The sequence below is a fragment of the Apiotrichum porosum genome (genome assembly GCF_003942205.1).
Source record: "Apiotrichum porosum strain DSM 27194 chromosome Unknown scaffold_17, whole genome shotgun sequence".
Taxonomy (NCBI): Eukaryota; Fungi; Basidiomycota; class Tremellomycetes; order Trichosporonales; family Trichosporonaceae; genus Apiotrichum; species Apiotrichum porosum.
Window position 1 is genome coordinate 198,131 of NW_021167124.1, and position 18,469 is coordinate 216,599.

An 18,469-nucleotide genomic window follows, 5' to 3' on the forward strand; every position below is an offset into this window, starting at 1 on the left:
ATGTCCCCTCCATCGTGGCCCTGGCAGTTCGCCTCGACACACACCACACACCACCCGGCAGCATCCCCCCCCCCCCCCCCCCCCCCCCCCCCCCCCTCCGGCCGACGACTCGCTAGGGCGACGGCCACAAGAGCACATATATCCTTAGACGCACGCTCCGGGAAAGCATAATGCATGATCATGGTCTTGGCCTGATATATTGATGTACGGGGTAGAGGTGTGTTGGGTTTAGGGGGGTTGTAGATTTGTGGAATGAGATTGTTCATGGAGGAGTATTGGGGATTAATTGCTAGGGAGGGACAAAGGCGAGTCTATCCGTTCCGTATGCTTGATAGGTGAGAGCCCTCGGGGTGCTCAAAGCCTGTTGAGTTTTCTACAGTGGCACAACACTGATGTAGCCAGTGCCGTGTGGTGTTGAGTGGTGGCAGCGGCGTGTCGGTGTCGCTGTCGGCGGCGGCGGCTTGCGTCACATAGTTGGCAGTGACGATTCGGGTTCCGGCGCTGCGGGGGTTGTAAACCGTGGTCTCCCACACACAGCACAACTGCACGACTAGCCGCTGGCGCGCTGTGCATTTCAACCGCACCGCGCCGTTTTTGTAACGGCGCCGGTGCGTTGAGAGACGGCGGTGCACAGACGCTTTACGCCAACCGCTCGACTAGCCGCTCACAAGGCTTGGTATTGATATACGACCCCGTCCAGTCGATAAGGGTCCAGAGGAGACCGTGTGTGAGCATGCTGCGGATCATGCTCACTCCCAGACCGCGGTACAGGCGTGCAATGCCCGTCAGGAGAGGCTTGGGGTGGTCTTTGTCTGTTCCACGGACGAGACGGAGGAACTGGGTCAACGGCGTGCGCGGTGGGAGGCCGGCGAGGGAACGTTGTTGCGCCTTGGTCTTGATTGCCTGGGAAAGAGGGTTAGTTTAGCTCTCACGACCGATCAACTCACGTCAACGGGATAAATCAAGGCCCAAGAAGTCACGCCTGCGAGCGAACCACACAGGAAGGGGACCAGCTGTGGTGGGAGCCATCCCCTGGCCCAGTCTGGCAGCTCGCCCTGTGCCGAGCTGGCGCCATACTTGTCGTCTGGCGCAATGCTGTCGTCGCGCTTGCGTCCAAGGAGGAAACGCATCACGTCGTACTCTGCAAAGTAGAGCGCAGTGCCCATGGTGTCACGAACAAAGTGCAGCCGGAAACCAGTCCACAGGCCCAGAGGACCCATCTTGGACACGATCATGCGCACTGCTTGCAGCGTGGTCGGAGGCGCAAAGGCGGCGGGTTTGGGCTTGCCTGCTGCATCGGCGGCTGCATTCGCTGCGGCAATGGCGGCAGCAGAGCCGTCTGCGTGTCGAAAGAACTCGGGGTGCGAGTCGCGGTAGATCTGGTACTCGAGTTGCCGCCGGACCTGCATTTGTTAGAGCTGTTCAGGTCGGGTTTCATATAGCTCACCTTGACAAGCTCAAATGGTGCGCTGCCAATGCACACAACGGCGCCACTGGCGGCACCAGCAAGCAGACTGGTCATGGCCACATTGCCTGCCGTGTCCTTGTTGAAGACACCGAGATGGAGGTTGATCCAAGGTGGCTTCTCTCCGGGCTTTAATGGTTCGTCTGTTGTCGAGTTGAGTATGCGCTTGGTGGAGGTATAGATGGTGAAGCTAATGGTGCGGACAATGGAAATGGTGATGAGCGGGAGTCTGCGAGGGTCAGCAAAGAGTGTCCAGGCCATCGGCGTGCCGAAGCGGTACCCACGGGAATCCTCGCCAAAGGCTGTTCAACGTCAGCTCCGACCGTCACGTTGCCGCAGCAGCACTCACCCTCCCACACCTTCTTCCTTGATGACCTCGGCAGCGAGACGTGGGATAGTGAGGTTTTCGCGCGAGCTCTGAAGACGGGACTTGAGCGAGTCGAGCTGGGAAGGCAAATGTCAGTGACTGTGCACACTATTACTCGTGACGCCATTCGGCAAGGCAGTAACCAGCGAGGCACGCATTTTGGCGGCGCGACCACCGCAGCTTGTGAGCAGGTGACAATGAGCCTGGTGTTCGGCGGAGCGGAGCATCTCCATTCCACCGCCGCCGTGCACACCCGGCAACTGGTACCACCACCTCGCCGCGGGTCGCGCCACCATCGCCCCGCCCCGCCCCGCCCCGCCCATCTAGCTCCCATGGAGGAAGCCTGCTTCCATCGCAGCGCCCCCCATCTGGTCACGCGGGCATCAATCGCGTTCCCTCTCGGCTACTCACTGGGAAGCCTGCAAACGTGGATACGAGACTCGCTGTCGTCGCCGACACCACCTGGTGATGTTAGCTGCTGCACTGTTTCCCAAGAGTCCGCCACGGGAGGCCCTCCAGTTGGCCAGTTGGAGCCGAGCTAGTGCCGAGTTTTGTGGGTCGCCGACGCCGATGCGGAACACGGAGACCCCGGCCCCGACACGTGCGGAGCTGATAGGCCGCCGTCTCGCTGCACTCACGACTTTGTGGTCTGGAGCGTTAGCATGCTGTGGGAGAGCAGTGCAGTGTGGTGGTGCTTGAGAAGCGACTCACTGGCTAGCCAAGTGTCTGCCTGTTGTGCTCGGCGAGTCCACGGCCCGTCATAGGGCGGGCCCCTGCAAAGAGAGAGTCAACATGGGAGCTAGATGTATTGCCTGTGTGGGAGCTCACCCCGTCGCCGCCATGGGGAAGTGTCAGAGAAGGATATACCGTGTGGGGCAATAGAGTCCGCCCGTGGAGCGTGTGAGGTGTGAGGGGGTGTATAGATGTGTTGGACGGGAGAGAGGAAGACAGAAAGAGAGGATGTGCGGTTGCAACAACCCATCTTGGTCGGACGGATGAATGGCCATGTCATACCCACCAGTTTGATTCCGTTTCCCACCGTACGCTCCCGGCAATCTTTTGGCCGAAATAACAATAATTACAGTTGATGTCATCGTCGTCGCCATCATATCCCATCCGGACAAGAGCCATGAACAGAACAGCAACACGTCTCACACGATCCATTCACACCTCCGCCATCACACACGCAGAGAGAGAAGCATTCGGCCTGCCCCCAGTGAAACCAAAATGGGGACCACGACCCACAACACCGCCACCACCCAAATCCATCATCCTCGACCCAGCATACCGTCACCACCGGCAGCTGCAACGCGAGAGGAAACAGGCCAAGGACGACGACCCAGACGCAGCATGGAGGCTGGACCCGTTTGGTGAGAGCTGAGGTACCCTCCATGTCTATGGAGAAACCAGCTAACCCATCGTCCGTCCTCCAGGTCGCATGGCAGCCAGTCCAAAGCGCGAATGCATGCTTTCCCACGAACTGTTACCGAATGGTAGGTTCGGGAATGCCTGATAGTCACCTGTTCTAACGCATCAGCATTCATGCTCAACCTCCGCCCAGGTCTTGCAGGAGACAAGGGAGACAAGGCCTACCTCCTCCCGGACCGCCTGCAGCACCCGTCCATCCAGCCGAGGCGAACGGGGCTGGGCGGCTGGGTCTCGCTCCACCCTTCAGCAGTCGAGGTCGTCGCCGCAGACCCGAACGGTGAGCTCAATGGCCTCCTCGGCTAGGTCCCGAGTTCATTCTTTTGCTGACATTGCCGCGCGTTCCAGAAAAGTCCAGTAGAGGCCTCATTGGGCCGCTGTTCAAGGGCCTGAGCGCCATCGTCCAGTCTGCGGGACTGCACCCGAAAGACCTCCACCGCCCGACAAAGCTGAAGGAAATGGTCGCGGACGGGCTGCGCAAGCGCGTCGTGCAAGAGCTGGACATTGTCCGGTCGGCCGTACGCGGTTTCCCGGGCCCGCACGCCGTTGTTCCGCTGGGTATCGTCGCGCACGAGGCCGTTGCCGCGGGTAAAGTGCCCGAGGTGGCGGACGGCCGCGTCGTGGCCGTGTTGGACATGGACACCAAGCCGGCCCCACACCGCGCCGTGGCCGGCATCTTCCTCACGACACAGGAAGGGAATGCCAACGTGCCGTATTACCGCCTGCACGACCTGTTCAAGCACAGAGAGTACGCGGCCCAAGTCACGAGCCATGTGCGCGACGTTGTCGCCGCGGACAGGCAGCGGACGACCGTGGACAAGGAAGACGCCGTGGCGGCAGAAGGGTACGTCCCACAGGCGGTCGTGGACCACGTCCAGACGGCCACGGAGCAGGTCGAGGCGCACGCGATGGACGACGAGGCGCGCCTCGTCGCACTGGTGGTGCCCAACACGGCTGCACCTGGCCGGCCGAGGGACCTTGTCGTCCCAACGGTCATTGCGCTCTGGCGCGTGGCGCTGTATGAAGGGATTGGGTGGGAGGTGGACATGCCTGAACGGTATGTGCAGGGTCTGGAAAAGATCAAGGCCAAGGGACAGGCAAAGGTCAAAGCAGGCAAGGGACAGGCCAAGGACGACAAGAAGAAGAAATGAATGAGACCCCACGAGGTAGACGGTAGAGACGACACACCTGTAGCGATGTATCTTGAGTTTTCGAGACACTGCAGGATGCACCTGACTGGGGTTTGGGACGTGGGGCCACCGCCCGCGCGATAAACCCTCTCAGCTATGTGCTATGGGCGGTTGATTCTGAATGGACCAGGTCGGACAATCTCGTCGATTGTTTGGTTCGACACCCGAGTGGTGAAGGCCCCAGGCGCCACTGATGCCAGCTGCCACTCTACCACACACCGCCCGCTGCCTGCATGGATCTCATTCATACGAGATTACCTATAGGTACCAAGTTCGTTCCTCATATCACGACGACGCCTACACGTCGCGTATACTCTACTGCTCTTATGAAGCGGGCGTGCCGTGCCGTGCGGGGTGGCGGGCGGGCTGTATCATGTCCGGATCATATTTTTCCTTTCTCGAGCAAGAATCTCTCTCGTCCTCCGCCTCCACGTCTCTCTCACGCTTCCCTTACGCCATTCCCCTCCCCGTCTACACCGACGGGCGGAGACCGCTGGCAGGGAGGCCGACCTGCGTGATGCTGTCGACGACACAGACAGTGTTCTTGTACTCGGGCAGGTAGCGCGCGCCAGTGTACGCGGCGACGACGGCGGGCGAGCCCTGGTAGATGGGCGTGAGCGAGGCCGGGCACACGTCAAAGGTCGTGAAGTGGTCGTAGGCAATCTCAAACGCGTCGCGGGGGTTACGGTCACCCTGGGCAAGGACGGCGCGGGCCTGTGAAAAGAAAGTTGTCAGTTGGAATCCTCCCTTGGGTCGCGTTTTAACTCACCCTGGTGACGACCTTGGTGTCACTTGGCTTCATGTCGATAAGACGACGGGCAAAGACGGCGGCGGTGGCGTGGTTGCCGGCCTTGGAGAAGACACCCATGGCCGAGCGCAGCGCGAGCTGCTGGTGGGCAGGCTGGAGGTTGAGGTGGGTAAAGTACGCGGCGAGCTCGAGGTTGCGGATGTGGTTCTCGGGGTCCTCGGTCACGAGCTTTCTCCTCTCAGTCTCGAGGGTGAGACCGATAATGTACTCGCGAGCCGAAACAACCAGGTCCTTGACCTCGTCGGCCTGGTCGGGCTTGACGACAACAAGGAGGAGCTTTTGCAGGATCAAGCGGAACGCAGCGAGCGACTCGGCAAACTTGCCGCGCGAGAAGAAGCTGTATGCCTCGGCGAGCTCTCCGGCCTTGAGGTCCTCGTACTCGAGCGAGACGGCAGGGAGAACCTCGCGCAGCTCGGTCGTCTCGGGGTTCCTCCGGACGTGGAACTCGAGTGGCGGCAGCGACGCGTTGGCGGGAACGTGAACGTGGGCGGAGCGGTAGGCGGTAAGGAAGAGGGGTTTGAGGGGGGCAAAGTTGACAGCAGCCACTTGCCTGTTGAGGAGCTGCATGGCCGACTCGAACGCGCCCGCGGCAGCATGGTCTGCTGCCAATGGCGAGTTGCGAACCCACATCTCGTTCTCGTCGACGCCTGGCGAAACACCCTCTGACAAGTCGGCCTCGCCAATCAGGTCCTCCTCCACAGCAGCCTCCTCGGGCACCTCGATGACCTCGGCGTCAAGGTCCCAGCCCTCGTCCTCGTCAACGTCGTCACCGTCCTCGTCGGCAGCCGCACCATCGTCGTTGGCCCAAGCGTCCAGCTGGTCGCCGTTGGCGGCCTCCTCGGCGCCCGAACCACCAACAAGGCCCTCGACGCCACCGCCGTTGGCGAGGGCACGATCGAAGAAGCTCTCGCCGAGGTTCTTGATCGGCCAGCTCGACTCGGCCTGCGAAAAGACAATGGGGGGAGGGGCAAGCGACGAGTGACCAGCGTTCTGCGGGGGAGGGGGCAGGTCGTCCTCGGTCATACCGGCCTCCTCGAGAACATCGAGGGCAAGGTCGTCGAGGCCGTTGGTCTTGGCAGTGTAGTAGGCCAGGGGGTACTGGCCAGTCTCGCGGAGGACGGCCACACGGCCGGCAACGTCGCCGAGGTAGAGCGAGTTCTGGAAGCGCGACATCTGGTCGCCACGCTTGGTGGCAATGGTCTGCATCATGGCGAGACGCTGAGTGTTGCCGGTGACCAGGTAGAGGAACGAGAGCTTGTCAAAGCTGCGCGTCTTCTGGAAGCAGGTCTCGACAATCTGGTGGTTGCCCTGCTTGAGAGCGGCGTGGCCAAGACGCTCCCAGACCTCGGGACGCTCGACGGAACGAGCCATGTCGAGGGCAACGGTGAGGTTGCCGCACTCGATGGCCAGGTCGAAGCGGGTCTGCGGGTCCTGGATAAAGTGGAGAGCAATCTCGGGGTAGCCCTTCTTCTGGAGGTAGGCGATGATGCTCTGGCCGACAAGGTTGGATGTGCGGATGATCTGGAGGACCTCGTCAAAGTTCTTGCGAACAAGCGCAAGCTTGAAGCGGTACTCGGTGGGGTCAATTGGGATGGTGCGAGGCTTGGCCGTGCGGTCGAGGCAGTGGACAACCTGGCCCTTGACGCGAGTGAGGTAGACGGGCTGATCGAGGGTCTTGATGATACCGTTGTCACCCTGGGGGAGGGCATACTTGATGTGGTTCAGGGTGGTGTAGACGAGGATGCCGCTGTCGTCCCAGGCAGCCGACTTGATGCGGATCGTCTCGTGGATGAGAGCGGTCTGCTCGAGGGCCTTGTTGGCAATGGTAATGGTGTGCTTGCTGAGGAGCGCGACCATGTTGCCGTCGTTGCTCCAGACAACGTACTTGACGGGAGGGGTGGTGATCTCGTTCAGCACCTTTTGCTGCTGAATGTCAAAGAGGATGACCGAGGTGGCAGTGGCAAGCAGGAGCGAGGCGGTACCACCGTAGAAGATCTCCTGGACAGTGACGGGACACTTGACGGTCTTGGTCAACGAGTTGGACAGGTCGCGGATCTCAATGTTCTGCGCAGTCTTGTCGAGGACGGCCAGGCGGTTACGGGCGACAAAGAGCGCGCAGAGACCAGTGCCCTTCTTGCCGTCCGAGGGAGTGTCCTTGCCGTCACCAGCAACGGGGCCGGCGTTCTTGGGCAGAGTAATGAGCTCGTAGACACCGCCCTCGGAAGTCGAGGTGACAACAACAGCGCGCTCGGCGGGGTTGTAGGAAAGAGTGCGGGGCTGGATGTACTGCGAGCCGAGGCGGCGGACCGAGCAGATACCCTGGCTGGTGCCAGTCGTGAGGTCGGCCATGCGGATGACCTTGTCCTTGATGTAGAACAGCTGGTTGCCCGAAAGCGAAAAGGCGGGACGCTCACGCTCCAGCTTGAAGACGATGAGACCGTTGTCGTGACCGGCAGCGAAGAGGTTGAGCTCGGGGTGGGCAGTGAGAACCCAGAAGCGGTCGTGCTCGCGGCGGAACGTCTGGACAGCGGTACGCTTGGTCATGTCCCAGACGCGGATGGTCTTGTCCTCCGAGGCCGAGAGAATGAGCTCGTGGCGGGGGTGGAACATGGTCATGGACACGTTGTTGAAGTGGCCGCGGCACGAGTCGACCTCCCAGGCCTTGGTCTCGGACATGCGCCAGAGCTTGATCTGGCGGTCGTCACCACACGAGACGATCAGAGGAAGGGTAGGGTGGAACGAGGCCCAGTTGACACCGCGGTCGTGGCCCTCGAGGACATACTTGACGACAGCGTCCGTGTTGCCGAACAGGTCGGCCTGGCCTTGGTTGGCGCGCACCACTTGCTCCTCAAAGGACATGGGCGCCTGGTGGGCCTGGTTCTTCTTGCGGAGACCGGAAATGTCCCACACGCGAACCGTCAGGTCCATGGACGCCGACACGACCAGGTCGTCCCAAGGGTGGAACTGGGCGCACATAATGTAGTGGTTGTGGCCCGTCAAGATGGCGATACATGTACGCGACTGCCAGTTCCAGATACGGATGGTCTGGTCGTCGGACGCCGAAATGATCCAGGGGTACTCGTGGTGGAAGAAGACGGTGCGCACATAGTCGAGGTGACCAGTGAGGGTGAACAGGCACTTGCGCTGCTTGTAGTTCCACACCTTGATCTTGTAGTCGTCACCACCCGAACAGAAGATGGGCTGCGTGGGGTGGAAGCAGATGCCGCGAACGGGGCCTGGTGGTGTGAGCTACAGCGTGACTGCACGAAATAGCTTACCATCGTGCTCGTCATACCTGTCCACGAGCGTGCCCATCTGGTAGTTCCACAGCTGGATGGTACCATTGTGGAGCGAGGCAGCGAGGAGGGGCGTCTTGGGGTCTGTGCTACGTTAGTCCTCGCTCGTGTGTATGCAGATTGTGCTTGTGCCATGCCAGCGAGCAGCAGGCGCGGTGTGGCTCGCGGCGCGCGACGTCGACAACCCGCAATTGAATGCGACGCGGTGTCATGGCTCTGCGCAACCTCCAACCGCTGGCCACTGGCGTGTAGCTGGATACTCACGGAACGCGATGCCCTTGACCCTCGGGCTCTTGCTCTCAAACTGGAATGCGAGGTCAGCAAACGAATCCACAGGTGGGTGGGGGCGAGGCGGCCTACCTTTGTGAGCATCTGCATCTTGCTCCGACCGCGCGCGCGGGATTCCTAGATGACCGGTTGCCGGGGGGAAGGGGGAGGAGGAGCGAAGGGGGGGAGGTGGGGGGAGGAGGGATACGCGGGGCGACCTGATGCTGAGGGGGTGTTGTGTGAGCACGCGGGGCCTGCGTGAGAGTGGTAGACGGTGTTGTTGTAAGACGAGGAGGAAGGGTGGTCGTCGTGGATTGTGTCCTGTGCTCTAATTGACGCCAATGGTGCGTGGAGGGTGGCCGCGGTGTGCGTCTGGCTGGCGACGTGACGATGCCGCGCGTGCAAAAGGGGGGGACCGTATATTACAGAGCACGGGATCAAAATGCCACGTGATGAGGGGGTATTTCACCGCGAAATAACGCCGCCCACGAGCGTGGCATGAGCATACGACGAGGAGGAGGAGAACAGTATGCATAGTCTACTGCCCACCGCAAAGAGCATCGTCGTCGTGTAGATACGATAGGGGGGAGAGAGGCTAGGGGAGAGCCAGAGCTAGAGCGAGAGCGAGAGAGACAGAGAGAGAGAGCCTAATAGGATGTATACTATTATTACTACCACCATTGTTCCCTCTCTCTAAAGCTCGTCCTTGGCAGCCACCTTTTGCTGCTTGAGCGCGTCCTCGACCTGCTGCTGGCTCTTGCCAATGAACGGCGCCTGGGCCTCACCGCCGGCATTCGCAGCGTTGTCGGGCACAGGGAGAATGCTAACACGCTTAGGCTCGGCAGACTTGGGCTTGGAAGCAGCCTCAGCCTCGCTGGCCTCGCGAGCAGAGATACGCTCAAGAGCGAGCTTCTTGAGCTTGAGCTGGTGTGTGCGGAAGCCCTCAAAGCGGTCGTCAAACGCAACGAGAACCTCGGACATCAGGCTCTGGGCCTTGTTGATGCTGTCCTTGAGCTGGGTACCGGAAGGCTTCTCTGAAACGGCCGCGTACTTGGCAACCCAGGTGGCAACGTCTGCAGGTGGTTAGTTGCACTCTTGTGACAAGCCAAACCCACCATTCTTGAGACCCTTGTAGGCCGACCAGTCCTTGGACGAAATGCCATCGACAATGGACATCTGCAGTGTCAATTGAAGCTCTCCCACCTGTTCAGGTCAAACAACTTACACGCTTGCCAATGGCCTCGTAGTCGGCACCGAGAAGCTTCTGGAGCTCATTCTCAGCCTGCTTGATGGCGGGCTCGACACGCTCGTCGACCTGCTTGCGCTTGTGCTGGACACCGGCACGGACCTGGTTGTACATCTTGGCAACCTTGTCCTCGGACATCCGGATCGACTCCTCGACCTGGGCGCGGGTCAGGGTCTTGGACGAGGTGTAGAGACGGTCGAGACCAGAGAGCATGCGCTGAATGTCACGCTCCATGTTCTCCGAGCCAATCTTCTCGACCTCGGGGAGGAGACCAGTGTAGTAGTCAAACTGCTTGATGGCAGCAGCCTGCACACGCCCAAAGCCAGCCATGCCCTGGAAGTTGACCTTCTTCTTCAGAGACTCAAGCGAGGCGAGGACATCGGCCTTGGCATCAACGTGCTGGGCCTCGGGCTCAGTGGCAGCCGACGCCGACGCCAAAGTCGAGGCGGAAACCGAGGTGGTAGCGTGAGTGGCAGTCTGGGGCTCGCCAACGTCGGCAGGAATGTCGACAGTGGTGCTGTCAACCTTGGGCTCGGCCGACTTGGGCTCGTCAGTCCGGGACTCCTTGACATTGGTGGTCTTGATCTCGGCAGGAGTGGGCTCGGGGGCAGCCTCCTGGGGCTTGGCCTGGTGGACCTTGGCCTCGACCTTGGGCTTCTCGGCCTTGGGCTTCTCGGCCTTGGGCTTCTCGGCCTTGGGCTTCTCAGCCTTGGGCTTCTCAGCCTTGGGCTTCTCAGCCTTGGGCTTCTCAGCCTTGGGCTTCTCAGCCTTGGGCTTCTCGGCCTTGGGCTTCTCGGCCTTGGGCTTGTCAGACTTGGGCTTGTCGGCAAACACCTTCTGGCCGCGGTTCTCAGCAGCGTTGCCCATCGAGGGCAACTTGTCCGAAATGTGAGCCCAGAACGACTTGGGAGGCTGCTGGACAGGAGGCAGAAACGAGACAACAATAGGGGCAATGTAGGGCCTGTAGACATTGCGGTGGAAGGCAATGCGGTAAGGCTGGAGAGTGTCCTGAGCCTTGTGGAGGTAAGGGTCGACGTGCTCGGCAAGGTGGATCTTGTAGAGCTCGTGGGCGTGGCTAAATGTCAGCTGAGGTTTCTCTGGACAAACTCACCCGTTAGCCACGCCAAAGAGGCGGACAATCTGCTGCCAGAGGTGCTCGAGGGCCTGGAGAACACGGGGAAGGACAGTGTGCTGGGCGTGGTGCGATCCGACGTTGTACGCGTTGATGACGTGGGGGCGGCTAAACTTGTACGCCTTGTGGGAGTGCTCCTTGCCCAGCTTGAACGCGGTCTGAGCGTGCTTGCCAGCCTGGGCAGTCAGAGGGTGGCCCGCAACCTGACGGTAAGCGGCCTTGCCCTGCTTGGCGGCAGTGCAGGCATGCTTCTTGGCAGCGTTGACGTGGTGGGCGGCGTGCTGGTTGTAGAGTGCCTTGACACGCAGAATAATGGGAGCGGTCAACTCGGTAAACTTGGCCTCAATATATGGAAGGCGAGGCTGGACGTAGGTGAGGTGGAACTTGCGGGCACCGCGGCCGATGCGGTCAACAACGGGCTTGACGGGGCCGTTCCAAAGGCGAAGGCAGGCGTCCTCGTATGCCTTGAGTGCGGGCTTGACCTGCTGCTGGAAGACGGGGTGCGCCTCAATCTTGGCCGAGGCATCGTGAAGGACGGGGAGAACGTAGGGCTCGAGGACCTCCTTGTGGTAAACGTTGGCCGGGTAACAGAGGGTCTGGTGAAGGGTCGAGGGGGGGTTGGATTGGCCAAAGCCGAGCGAGCCAAGGGCGAACGTTGAGAACACTGAAGGCTTCGAGCTCGGGGGAGGGCACAGAACGGTCGAGAGTAACGAGAGGGAGATGATGAAGGGAACGAGGGCGATGAAGCCAAAGATGGACGTGCCCTTGCGCTTCACCGTCTGCTTCTTCGAGTCGGGCTTCCTGGAGGCCGCGGGAGTCTGTGACAAGACATTAGCCACCAACTACGGCCTGTGACTGCGACAAGAGTTTCAGTTCACACACTCACCGCGACCGCCTGCACCTGGGTTCCCTTGCTCGAAGGAACAGTAGGGCCGTCCTATCAACGTCAGCAAACGCTCTCATGTGCAACATCACCAACAAGCAACGCACATAGAACTTGGGCACCGAAGAGTTTTGGGCTTTGGTGGAAGTCGGCTGGCTAACGTTGCGAGACGGCGTTGGCTTCCGCTTTGAGCCGGACGAAGATGTGGATGAAGGGCGAGCAGGCTCAGAAGCCCTAGGCTTTTGCTTGCTCATTGCGAGAACAATAAAAGGGGGGGTGGGACAGAGGTCTAGTGAAAGACCTAGCCTGGAGAAGTGGGCAGGAAAAGGAGTGTGGGAGGAGGGTGGGAGGAGGATGAGAGAGAAAGGGAGATGTAACAAGCGATGTGCTCTCTCTCGTTTACCGTCGTCCGGCCGGTGACAATGGGCCATCCATGCGAATCGCTGACACTTGTGGGCGGCCATCATCGTCACGGCGCGCGCTGCTGGCGGGCGGTGACGTTGTGAAGGGACGGAACCAAAATAGTCATAATAGGAGATCGCTGCTATTGTTATTTAATTATCACGCGCCTTTCTTAATCAGCCAGCCGATGCGCGCCTACCCAGAAGAGGTTCATTGTGTTTACGTAATGAAGTCTGGCCCTACTAGGGCCCCGCAGCGTCACCACCAGCACCGGTCGTTGCCGCCGACGCGGTCGCGGTCGAGAGAGACACATGCTGTGGGTGCGCTCGTCGTCGTTCTCTCATTGCACACATCCTACAACTGCACCTCACACCAACGCGGGCAAATGTACTGGCCAACATCGGCAGCCCGTATACTCGCCGTCCCGCCTCCCATAGGCGACGACCCAGTCCTCAAAGTAAAGCCCTCCAGACGCGGCAACCTCTTCGCAACCCTCACAGAGACAGGCATCGGCATTTGGGATGTCAGAGTGAGTGTGGTGTGTGCCTCTTGCGGTCGGGCAGTGGCTCACAGCTGAACGCGACCGTTGGTTCACGCAACCTGAAACTGGCTGGCGCTGACATTATGTACAGCCGACCGTACTGCAAACTGTTGTCGTGCGCACAAAAGAGAGCGTCGACCGCTGGGGCTCAAATGAGAACGTGTTCTGGGCGTCGGACGGCCGAGGGCTTATAATCTTGGTGAGCTGCGAAACTCCTGCGCAACTGACATGACAGACCACAACATCAAACCTGCTGCTGTACCAACTCGTCCCTACAGCTCTCCCTGCATATGAGAGTGCAGCAACACCCTCCTTCCCTCCTGGCGGTGGGCCTGGGGAAGGTGAGGTGCTAATGGGATGGGAGCTCTTGCCCCAGGGAGTCGCCTTCGCCATGGGCAAGTGCCAGAGTATCCTTGCCCAGCCGCACAGCCTGCTCATCACTCTCAAGCACCCGCCATCCATGCTCAAGGTACCCTACCCCCTTCCACCACAGCTTGTGACCCAAGCGGGCTCTCATTTCCCCCCATTGCCACTCGATGGCGAGACCGAGGAGCAAATCGAGTGTGAGCTCTGGGACCTCACAAGAGCTAGGGAATGGATGGATCAGTCTGGTGAGTGACATTCATTTGTTGAAACTGGCTGACAGAAGCACGCGTGCCCGTGCCCACCGCTATGACGGCGACGAGGATACCGGGTCTGCCGGTCACATATTCATTGCTTACAGACGACGGGCGGGTGCATGCAGTGTACGCATCGAACCAGATTGAGCTTCTCCGAACGGAGGTACGTGGTTTCTTGTCTGCGCGGCTCAAGCTAACCACTCTCCAGATGGTCCGTCGTGGATCTGTTTCAAGCAATGTCCCCTCGGTAAACTCGGAAGGAAGGTGGCTCGGAACTGTCGTCTACCCACCACCACCAGCTTCAACAGAAGGCATCCGCAACGGCATGGCGAGTCTGGAACTAGAAGATACCAGCAAGACGCCCACATTTGACAAGGCCATGGACGCAGTTGTCAACGGCCGTTTTGGATTAGTGGCCGTTGGTACAGAAAGGTGAGGTTAACTTGGACCATCTGGCCTAACCTCTTCAGCGGCTTGGTGAACATCATCGTTCTCCCACCTTACCCCCAACAATCACGTTTCTCGCACAAACTCGACTTGAAACACTCGGCCAACCTCCGAGTTCAGCCCGGCAAAGTCACGTCAATGGCATGGACCTCGGATGGATACGCTCTGGCAGTGGGCTACGAGAATGGCTGGGCAGTGTGGAGTATGGGCGGTCGTCTGGACGGATGGGGTGTGGCAGGACAGGATGATGACGAGCCGGCCGCGGACGCGTTCATGAACGGGGCATCAAACTTGGTGAGTTGTTCGCGGTTATTGTCAACTGACTATCCAGTTCTGGTCACCAGGCAACCTCGACCTGTTTATGACGGCAAGAGCAGAGACGGACCGTATCTACGCCATGCCCTTTGTCAAGAGCGCTACAACGGGACAGCATTCACCTGTGAGATTATCTGTTAGTCCCGATCTGACCCCAGGACAACACTCGTTACGCGTTCCTGCAGATGGACGACCGAGTCCTCGTGTACCGCGGTGCAGACCAGCCGGACATGAGTGTGATTAACCCGGAATCGGACGTGTGGCAACACATTCACGTGAGCTCAATCATTCCGTAATAAAGCTGATAGCAGATTCCTAATGTTTACATTGCCACCAACTGGCCCATTCGCTACGCCTCTATCTCAAACGATGGACGCTTCATCGCCGTTGCCGGCCGTCGTGGTTTGACCCACTACTCTGCCGCCTCTGGACGCTGGAAGCTCTTTGCCCATGAGCGTGAGGAGCGTGGTTTCACTGTCCGTGGAGGTCTACTGTGGTTCCACCATGTACTCATCGCCGCTGTCGAGGTGGACAAAAAATACCAGGTAGGTTCGAACTCACCGTCGCTGATCTGACCCATCAGATCCGCCTGTATTCGCGCGACTTGGACTTGTCCGACACCAACGTGTTACATGCCCAGAGCGTGCCCTCGCCCGTCCTTGTCATGACCCTGCTGGATAACTCGCTCCTGGTTTACACAGCCGACAGCATGCTGTACCACTTTGTGATCATTCCAACCTCCGACTCGATCCGCATCCAGTTATGTGGCAGTATCAGCTTCCGTGGTCTGGTTACTGTGCCAGCGCGCGTGAGGGCCTTGTCATGGCTGATTCCAGAGGCCCAAAAGCGTGAGCTATCGTGTAATGGCAGAGCTGACATTAGGCCTCGGAGACCCCACGGACGACCTCATCGTCGCCACTATCATCTTCCTCGTCGATGGCCGTCTTGTCCTTTTGCGTCCGCGCAGGGTGAGTTGTCTCAAACGCTCGCAAGGAACTGACCAACCAGGCCGGAACGGATGAAGTTCGCTATGACATGCAGGTGCTTGCCGACCGCATCGAGTCGTACTGGACCCACTTGCACGGTGTCGGCACGCTCGAAAACTCGCTTTGGGGCTATGACGGACGCAGCATGCGCGTGTGGCTCGACGCACTGACCATTGAGGCTACCCGCGTGGACCTTGACCTCGACACATACGAGAGCGTCAAGGAGAGCATCAATCTCAGACTTGACTTTTACCCTCTTTGTAAGTTGTCGTTTTCTTTCCTGAGCTAACTTTTCAGCCATTCTCATGGACAAGGGTATCATCATTGGCGTGGACTATGACGTGTCCAGCCGCTCTCTCCCGTTTGTCATGTTCAAGCTCCAGACCTCAACGCACCTCTTCCTGCCCCCCTTCCTGCGCTACCACCTGGACCACAAGCAGATGAAATCCGCGCTCGCCTTTGCATCCAACTACCAGGACCTAGTCTACTTTGGCCATTCGCTCGAAGTGCTCCTGCACTCTGTGCTCGAAGACACGGTAGACGCACGCTCTGGCCTCGAATCCGAAGCGTCCCCCGGCGGCAGCACACTCGCCCTCGTCGCCACCTTCCTCGACCACTTCCCCGAATCGCTCGACGTCGTCGTCGGCTGTGCGCGCAAGACCGAGGTTGAGCACTGGTCCCAGCTGTTCGACGTCGTCGGTCGCCCGCGTGACCTGTACGAGCGGTGCCTTGCCGCCGGGACACTGCGCACTGCCGCATCCTACCTCTTGGTCATGCACACGCTCGAGGAGGCCGACGACGCGCGCGACACCGTCCGTCTCCTCCGTCTGGCCATTGACGCAAAGGAAACCCAGCTGTGCAAGGAACTCCTCCGGTTTTTGCATTCCATCGACGAGACGGGCACCGCCCTCCGCTCTGCCATTGCCGAGGTCGGTATCCTCCCGCCCACAAAGCTCCATCTGCCGGGCACAAACGGCGGCGGCGACAATGCCGTATTCTCACCCTCGCCGCTTTCGGCGCCGGACTCGCACTCGGGACGCAATACCCCAACCCAGGCGAGCTCACGTACCGCCACTACGTCTCAGGAGACCACCCGCCCCTCGTTGCACTAGAGCGGCAGCGTCCGAATGCCCAAATAGATAGATGGGTCATGAGTTGCTGTCCCTCGCTCTTTTATCTCCTCCCATTAGAACAAACATTGCACCTTTTGTTGTACCTCTGGAATGTGAAGGGAAAACATGATTTCATGGGTGGGAGTGTGCAGCTGAACAGTGCCGCGGATGAGAATGAAGAATGGTGGTGCGGGGACACGTGAGGGTCTATGAACAAAGGGGAAGAAACGGGTGACATCTACGCTGCTTGGGTTAGCTCGACAGTGATGCGGCGCTACCCACGGTCACTTGTGCCGACTCCGCGGTCGACCTTGGTGGCAAAGATCCTCTTGTACACAAACCTCCTGTCATACTCGCGCATGACCTCTGCACTGAGCAACATGCGGTCTTTGACGAGCTGCGCATAGTTGGCAGCGAGCTGCGTGAGGAAGAAGATGGACATGGCGTGGATGACGGGTGTAAGGAACGGGTGCGGCGCGGTGATGAGGTATGCGACGACCGGCGCCGAGGGAGCGTACGCGCTGTGAAGGAGTTAGAGTGTGGTTTCGCAATGAGAGCACGGTAACTCACCAGAAGAAGGCGAGGCAGAATTCGGGAGGCTCCCAGACGTGCAGAGACTGGATGCGGTCGTCGCCGCCACCCTCGCCAGAGGTACGGGGTGGGCGGGCGCCAAAGGCCGACAGCACGGAACGGCTGAGTTTGTCAGCTACAGCCGATGGTGGTGTAACTCACGCAGCCCATTTCGTAAAGATCCACAGCCAGTGAGCGGCGATACGCGCATACTTCTCCGCGGGCGAGGCAGTGGAGGGAAGAACGACGTTGTCGTCAACTGGAGCTGGAGAGGTGTGCGTCGACGTGCTCTTGCGCGCAGTAGGGGACGGGGCCGGGGAGGCGTGAGGGGATGAAATAGGGTCCTTGGCCTGATGGGTTAGCGAAAGAGGAAACACGGCGAACACCCACTGTGCGCAACAGAAGGTCATAGTTCCTGAAGCGGGTGAAGAGCCACACGGCGTTGGCGGCCGACAAAGTAAACAGGAGGAAGGTAACGAGGAATGCCTGCGGTGTTAGCTTTCCTCACTGTAGATAAGCTCACAGTACGAGTGCCGACAATACCACGACGGGCCTTGGGTTCCTCCTCGTACCGTCCCCAGCGGTCATCGACGCCAGAGCGGTGGCGGATAATACCACCGTCGTCAGCTTGGGGCGAACGCAGGGGAGCAAGGAGGAACCAGTGGATGATGTAGAGGGCCAAAGCAATGGGGTTGGCAAAACGGGCGGGCGGGAGAACGTCCTCAACCGAGTTGGGCATCTGGATCAACGCGGTATCAATCACGTTGCTAGGCAGCTCGACCATGCTGTTTGGATGTTAGACATGGATGTCTAGAAAATCAGTCACGTACCGTTTCCACAGTGACTTTTTGCGCACGAAGCGCTTCTTCTTTCCCGAGGTGGACTCATACACAGGGTTGAGCGATGCACGACGAGCCTCGCGTTTGCGCTCCTCCTCGTACTGCTTAGCGGCACGGGCATTGGCCGCCATGTCGAAGGGGATGGACGAGGATTTGGACAGACCCGCAGGCGGCGTGGTCGCGTAGGGCGAGTATGTGATGTGCGCGCCATGCGGGGTAATGGGACCGGGAGACTCTACAGTGCCGACGCCTACACCGACAGCCGATGAGCGGTAGCGCGGACGCTCACGTTCCGTGTGGTCACGGACTGGCGTGGCAAAGGCGTTCTGGTGGGATGACGACGACGTTGGGGTCGATGGGCCGTCGTCCAAGTCGCGGGTCGAGCGGGAAAGCTGGGATGGGGGTCTTGCAAATGCGCTGAGCGACTTGCGAGACTGCCTCGCCAGCGGAGACGCCGACATGGCTGGGCGATGATGTGTGGGTGGAAGAAGAAGGAAGAACGAGCATCACAAAACAACGTCAACACGACGTCTTCCACAGTGGCCGTGTAATCTATTT

General features: G+C 59.7%; 6 protein-coding genes across 6 annotated transcripts; 2 read left to right on the plus strand and 4 right to left on the minus strand.

The window, feature by feature from the left end:
* Positions 1-639: 639 nt before the first annotated feature.
* EHS24_003555 (uncharacterized protein) lies at positions 640-2,674 on the minus strand (the record flags this gene model as incomplete). The annotated part of the gene is made up of 9 exons (XM_028619220.1): positions 640-903; positions 948-1,403; positions 1,448-1,694; positions 1,750-1,767; positions 1,815-1,909; positions 2,244-2,294; positions 2,471-2,481; positions 2,544-2,605; positions 2,661-2,674. The coding sequence occupies 9 exons, from the start codon at positions 2,672-2,674 to the stop codon at positions 640-642; spliced, it is 1,218 nt and encodes a 405-aa protein (XP_028472394.1).
* A 648-nt stretch (positions 2,675-3,322) lies between these two features.
* On the plus strand, positions 3,323-4,408 carry EHS24_003556 (uncharacterized protein; the record flags this gene model as incomplete). The annotated part of the gene is made up of 3 exons (XM_028619221.1): positions 3,323-3,329; positions 3,370-3,537; positions 3,606-4,408. The coding sequence occupies 3 exons, from the start codon at positions 3,323-3,325 to the stop codon at positions 4,406-4,408; spliced, it is 978 nt and encodes a 325-aa protein (XP_028472395.1).
* Positions 4,409-4,918: 510 nt separating this feature from the next.
* EHS24_003557 (uncharacterized protein) lies at positions 4,919-8,929 on the minus strand (the record flags this gene model as incomplete). Its single annotated transcript, XM_028619222.1, has 5 exons — positions 4,919-5,161; positions 5,217-8,491; positions 8,534-8,635; positions 8,816-8,855; positions 8,912-8,929. The coding sequence occupies 5 exons, from the start codon at positions 8,927-8,929 to the stop codon at positions 4,919-4,921; spliced, it is 3,678 nt and encodes a 1,225-aa protein (XP_028472396.1).
* Positions 8,930-9,511: 582 nt separating this feature from the next.
* On the minus strand, positions 9,512-12,333 carry EHS24_003558 (uncharacterized protein; the record flags this gene model as incomplete). Its single annotated transcript, XM_028619223.1, has 6 exons — positions 9,512-9,891; positions 9,934-9,994; positions 10,044-11,139; positions 11,176-12,014; positions 12,083-12,133; positions 12,187-12,333. The coding sequence occupies 6 exons, from the start codon at positions 12,331-12,333 to the stop codon at positions 9,512-9,514; spliced, it is 2,574 nt and encodes an 857-aa protein (XP_028472397.1).
* Positions 12,334-13,413: 1,080 nt separating this feature from the next.
* Positions 13,414-16,502, plus strand: EHS24_003559 (uncharacterized protein; the record flags this gene model as incomplete). Its single annotated transcript, XM_028619224.1, has 11 exons — positions 13,414-13,633; positions 13,747-13,805; positions 13,851-14,074; positions 14,113-14,383; positions 14,421-14,528; positions 14,563-14,679; positions 14,716-14,949; positions 14,988-15,252; positions 15,296-15,372; positions 15,446-15,650; positions 15,688-16,502. 11 exons carry the CDS (start codon positions 13,414-13,416, stop codon positions 16,500-16,502), a joined length of 2,595 nt encoding a protein of 864 aa, XP_028472398.1.
* A 238-nt stretch (positions 16,503-16,740) lies between these two features.
* On the minus strand, positions 16,741-18,372 carry EHS24_003560 (uncharacterized protein; the record flags this gene model as incomplete). The annotated part of the gene is made up of 6 exons (XM_028619225.1): positions 16,741-16,748; positions 16,785-17,023; positions 17,073-17,195; positions 17,235-17,461; positions 17,527-17,857; positions 17,903-18,372. The coding sequence occupies 6 exons, from the start codon at positions 18,370-18,372 to the stop codon at positions 16,741-16,743; spliced, it is 1,398 nt and encodes a 465-aa protein (XP_028472399.1).
* Positions 18,373-18,469: the final 97 nt, after the last annotated feature.